At 37.3% G+C, this 6,000-nt stretch overlaps 1 protein-coding gene across 4 annotated transcripts in view; it reads right to left on the bottom strand.

Moving 5' to 3' along the window:
- The window catches only part of LOC139759781 (uncharacterized), a 93,502-nt gene extending 87,871 nt beyond the window's left edge, over positions 1-5,631 (bottom strand). For 2 of the 4 annotated variants that reach the window (XM_071682232.1, XM_071682231.1), the window contains exons 1-2: positions 5,409-5,552; positions 384-497 (exon numbers count right to left, since the gene is read on the bottom strand). In XM_071682232.1, coding sequence (XP_071538333.1) covers positions 384-497; positions 5,409-5,418 — 124 coding nt within the window. In that variant the 5' untranslated portion in view covers positions 5,419-5,552. Of the gene's footprint in view, positions 1-383; positions 498-5,408 lie in introns of all 4 variants that reach the window. The other 2 variants (XM_071682234.1, XM_071682233.1) reach the window with 2 other exon arrangements.
- Positions 5,632-6,000: the final 369 nt, after the last annotated feature.

Here is a 6,000-nt window from a genome sequence, read left to right on the forward strand (position 1 = left end):
GCCATCCAAACTGGTGACCCCTTAGAAGTGTGACATATTCTAAAACTCCAGTTTATCAACTAATGAATACTATTTTCTATTACTTTATTGACATGTTTTTCCCTCCCCTATATTTTTCCTTTCTTACTTTCTCTATTTTCACTTTTACTCTCACCGAGGTAAACCTCAGTCTTTTAACGACCTCAGAGGAAGCAGTCAGTACTGATGTAACCCAGTTAATTGTAAAACAAGAATTTCTCATAATTGTGTTAAATCAACAACTGCTGAGTTTCTGGTGCTTAAAACTGTACAGATAACAGGCTGCCATCATAAATATGAAAGATTCTTCATGTATAAATCTTTATATGTATAAAAAAGGAACATGATAGTGAATCAAAGCTCACTTTTGGAAGGTGGCTGCTTCTTATTTTCACCATCTTCATTACCTCCACGGTTACCACTCCCCATGTTAGCCAGAAGAGCCCCCAGTCCACGATGAGTGCGCATCGCATTGTCAGCTAAAGAAAGAAAGCAAAATGTAAATTTGAAGAAACATATTGTATGGGTTAAGGTGCCTGAGAACTGAAAGAATGCCTGTAAAGTGCCATATATAAAGGCAAGGGGGATAAAAGTAAATGCTTGAATTACAGAGGCATAAGTTTGTCGTGTATAACTAGTAAGGTGTGTGGGCAAAAGATGATTGTTAGGATGGTGGCAAGCACAGAGCATCAGATAAGGGAGCAACAATGTGGCTTCAAAAGTGGAATTGAATGTGTGGACCAGGAATTTCTTGTGAAGAATACAGCTGATAAATACATTCAGAAAGAGGATTTGCATATGGCATCTAAGAGCTACAGAAAGCATATGAAGGGCAGAGAAAAATGTCTTACTGAAGATACAATGAATACAGAATGTGGTGATGGAAGAAAGCTACTAGAAGCAGTGATGAGACTCTATCTAAAAAGTAAGGCTTATGTGCAAGTAAGAAAGGAAGAGGGTGAGTGGTTCAAGATGAAGGTGGATCTGCATCAAGGGTCTGTGACATCATGGCTGTTCAATCTGTTTAAGGATGGGGAGATGAAGAAGGCTGGGGGCCTGGGAGGTAAAACAACTGTTGTTTGCTGATAACATGGCTCTGGTGGCAGACTCAAGTGAGAAACTGCAAAAACTGGTTTCTGAGTTTGGGAGTGCATAAAAGGAGGAAATTTAGAGTGTGAGTGCATAAAAAGAGAAAATTCAGTCAATTGACATAAAAGTAAGTTTTTGAGAGAGAGAGAGAGAGAGAGAGAGAGAGAGAGAGAGAGAGAGAGAGAGAGAGAGAGAGAGAGGGGGGGGGGTTGAGTGAGCTTGAATGGAGATAACAAAGAAGTGGGATGTTTTAGACACCTGAGAATGGACATGTAGATGGAAACATAGGACTTAAAGTTAACTATAGGGTGGGGAGGAAAAAGTTCTAGGAACCCTGAGGAGTGTGTTGAATGATCAGTCAATGTCTGTGAGGGAAAAGACTGGTAGGTGTATGGATGAGAATCATGGGCCCCATATACAAAAGTACAGAAGGTATGTATATGTGTTGGAAATAAATATTTGAGAAAAATATGTGATATGAGGAGGGTTGATTTAGTGAACAAGTAGAGTAAGAATGAAGTGTAGTAGTAATTCGAGTATGTTTAAGAGAGCTCAACAGGGTGTGCTGACTGGGTTTGGAGGATATATAAAGAGAGACTGACTATAGGATGTGCATGTCAAGTGGAAGTAACACCTAAAAAGTATCTATAAGTCTTTGCCAAAATGGCAGAGCTAGTGCATGCTGCTCACTGCTGTATGAATAAGACTCTTCCTCTCTGCTCCCACCTATTCAAGGTTCATCTGGGGCTGATTTTCAACTTTCTTTAAAATTTTCCTGGAATTTTTCATGCATGTTTTGTATTTTTCCAGGTAGCATACTAATAGTTGTTCTAGTTTCCTACGTGGGCTCTTAAATGTTTCTGTCCAATGATTTTTTGTAAGTTCCATGGTATTCTTGAATATCTAATAACAGTATATTCCTGTTGGGGGCCTTTCAGGTTCAATACATTTTTCTTCATACCTTTAATTTGTTTCCATGTGTTGATTATCATATATCTTTCTCTTTTATTTTCTAGGCTACATAATTTGTTCTTTCACCCTTACATGGTAGTTTGTAAGTTCTGTCCCGATAATTCTGCTTGTCAAGTGCTTTTGAAATCTGTCTTCCTTATCTATTTCCATTTGTTTTGTTGGTGACCATACGACACAGCAATATTCAATTTTGTTTAAGCATAAATGTTTTCATCAATAGTTTTCTGTTTCTTGTAGTAAAAGTTTTCAAAACGATACCACTCAGTGCTTCACTCATAGTGCTATCTTCTCAATATGCTCTCTGAATTCAAGGCTCTCATTCATGATGACACCCAGATCTTTCACATTTGTTTCACTTACTCTGTTGGTCCTTTAAAAGGTGTCACCAATGCATTCTTTCCTATTCCATAACTTATCTGCTCTTATTCTTTTTCGTCAAATTCCAGGTTCACCTCTGCCTATTCGAGGATTGTGTCTAATTCTTAAGTCTTTCTGTGTTTCTTTTTAGAAGATGGAAGGAATGATTTGAAAAATGCTTTGAATTATCAAGTTCTGAATATGTAGGAGGATGTCAGTAACAGACCAAATTTCCTAAATAATTTTTTTATTTTGGGCTGGACCATTTGGTGTGTTTTGCCCTGGAAACAAATGTGCATGGATGCATACTCTGGAATTTGGATTCTGTTTCACCCATAAAGTCACAATGACCTTGTCTAGCCATCATACATGTTTAAACAATTTTTGTGGGGGTTTTCATAGTAATGATTCTTCATCCAAGTCTCACTTTCACCATATGTCATCAAGATATATAGACTTTCTTTAGACTCAACATAGTTACTGTCATTATCTTCCCTATGCTCACTCTTAATAAGAGAGTAAACTAGCATCTATCTAATCTCTCACTCTGTGTTGCTAGCCCTTTTCAGTCTGAAAAAAAATTTAAAAATGCCCCTAACCATAACCATATGCAGTCCAAATTTTTGCTGAAGCAAACATTGTTCCATATTTAGCACCAATAAGCACCAAAAATCATATTGTACCAAAATGACAAAAAAAATTAGATATAGTTCATCTAAAAAATATTCTTTAATCTAGAATTATGGGGTATTTTACTTCCAAGCCACAAGAAACAACTCTCAACTCAGCTGGAAAGAAGCATGAGGAACTAAGTGTACACTTTATCAGGAGTTGAAGAAGGCCATCAGGAACAAGTAAAGCCTCTGTGAGATTTGTTGTGGAAATATACCAATATAAATGTGGTCTGTTACTGGGGACTGCATGGAATGGCTGCCAATGGGAAGCCTGGGCAAAAATGCCGAGCTGCCCCATAAGTCATCTGCTTGTCTACTTTTTTTTTGCCAGCTGGCACAACACTCAATTATGAATGTGCCTAGTATATTTCAACTATAATACTGAAACTAGATACATGTTTCAGCTGCCAAGGGAAGTCAGGTGAGGATCTAACAGGTTCTGTCAATTTCAACAAGTGCTTCAACTATATTACTTACCTCTACAATTCCTCTGATCTGTATTTGCCCTCTTCACTTTCATTTGTTTATCACAGTATGATGAGAACATTATTCCTAATCATGTAGCACCAGTCTAATCATTTCTATGAGTATGGAATGTGCTCATAAAATTTTCATCCAATTCTATTGAGAAACAAATAGGTGGAGCAAAACTAATACTTTAATCAAAACATACCAATACAGTGATGTCTGTCTGGGCTTCTCTCTCATGGTAAATAGTGTTTGTACACTGGGGAATAGAAAACTAGTTCCAGCATGCATTATTACCAGTGACGAAAGCAAATGAAACATTAAGAGCTTTATTCACCATGAGATGGGAATTACAACAAACACCATTATGGTGGTATATTTCAACGAACACATAAATCAAATCTATCTGAAAAATATGTTAATGTAATGGTCACCATTAGCAAGCTCTTGTGAGGCACTGGGTTTATAGGCAATTAAACAATAACAATGCCTTGCAAACACTGGGTCTAAAGGCATGTCAACAATGAATAATAATGCCTTGAAAACAATGACTATAAGAATCCATTTTTTTTATTCATATCATTTAAAGGGAAAATCAGCTACTATAGGAGCTTAGGCAAGAACTCAATATTTTCTCTTAATTTCTGACAAGTATATCACCTACCTTTACATTAATGAGTCCCACACTTTTCCTTCAATTCATAATCCTCATCACAATTGCCATAATATCAGAGAATAAAAAAAAATACTCAATGTTATTTTTCACCACTTTGGTCTGTTCTTTGTACATTACACTAACATTGCGAAACAATATCACTCAATATACAGAGATATTAATGCAGTATGGTTAAATGCATTACTTTACCAATATATGAGGTTTTTATATTCTAAATTGACCACCAAAGAGTTAAACCTACTTCTGTGTCACATAATCCCTTATTTACCCCGTCCTTCAGAACTTCCTCTCTATTAGCTCATCTCTTATGATAATATAATGTGATGTTCCAAATCATATTCCAATACTCGTATATTTTTCTTTAAACATTAAATTACCACTGCAAAACAAAATCACAGAATAGTTCCTTATGGCTATAGCATTACTTTACTATTCATATTTATGTAATGTTATTTATCATACTTCATCCATGTTAGCGAGGTTGCGCAGTAACATACGAAGAAAAACCCATCCATGCATATGCACACATATATATATATACATACACACACTTACACATACATATACATACATATACATATCAACATATACAATATACACATACTTATACATATTCATACTTGCTTGCCCTAATCCATTCCTGGTACCACCCTGCCTTGCAGGAAACAGCATCACCACCTCCTGCATCATGTAGAGAGGTTTTAATAGATTTTCTTGCTTTCTACAAGAGGTTCAACTACTACATTAATACATTCCACAGTTTCCCGATTTTCAGTCCTTACCCATCCCTTATCTTTAAAGTAAATAATTCTTAACTTTTATTTTGCTCTCAAACACTTTCACTCCAAAACACAGTTACAGAAAAACTAAAGCTCAGAGAAAAGCAGCACTACACTAATACTTACAAAGAACCTACCAATTCCAGTACAAATTTTGGTACATTTCAGAGTGCGGTGGGCCACTGAACTCGTTTACCTAAAGCTTCGAGTTCTTGTAACAAACTCCGCTTTAGACCTATTTCAGCAATAAATTTAGGATAATAAACTCCTACGTTGGGTGTACCATATGTCAACAGCCTTAGGCTATCTTACATCAGGAAACAAACTAGTAAACCAAGCAATTACAAATTTACAGGAAACAACGAAAGCCCTTACGGTCTGCCATTTTCCTATTTAGTTTTTGCACAGGATGGTAAGATCACACGTCCTTCTCCTCTTCCTTTTCTTGCTTCTCAATTAAACTTCAATTTGTTCGCGTGTGATAACGGCAAAGGTTCTCCCTTGTCTGTGGTATTGAAAGGTGTGGTATTGCTGAAGGGCTTGTTTACAGTGGATCTGCTTGACGGCGTCTAACCAGCGTACACTTCAACCAACTCCTAACCTAGTAATCTCTACCCAGCGCACTATTCAGCCAGCTCCAAACTCAGACACGTTTAGCGCACACTCCAGCCAGCCCCCGGCCTACATACGTCCTCCCAGCGACCACACCAGCTAGCCCCCGACCGAGCCACGTCTATCCATCGAGCACTCCAGTAAACTTCAAGCCCAGATATTTCTAACGCACAATCCAGCCAGCCCTCGGCCTAGCCACGTCCATGAAGCACACATTTCAGTCAACCTCCGTCTTGGATACATATATACATATATATACATATATACATAGAATACATATGTATTAGGTTAAGAGACGGGGTAACATAAGTGATAAAACTATCCCCGTAAAACACAAGTAGTAACCACTCCAGCC

This window comes from Panulirus ornatus, chromosome 34, assembly GCF_036320965.1.
Source record: "Panulirus ornatus isolate Po-2019 chromosome 34, ASM3632096v1, whole genome shotgun sequence".
Lineage (NCBI taxonomy): Eukaryota > Metazoa > Arthropoda > Malacostraca > Decapoda > Palinuridae > Panulirus > Panulirus ornatus.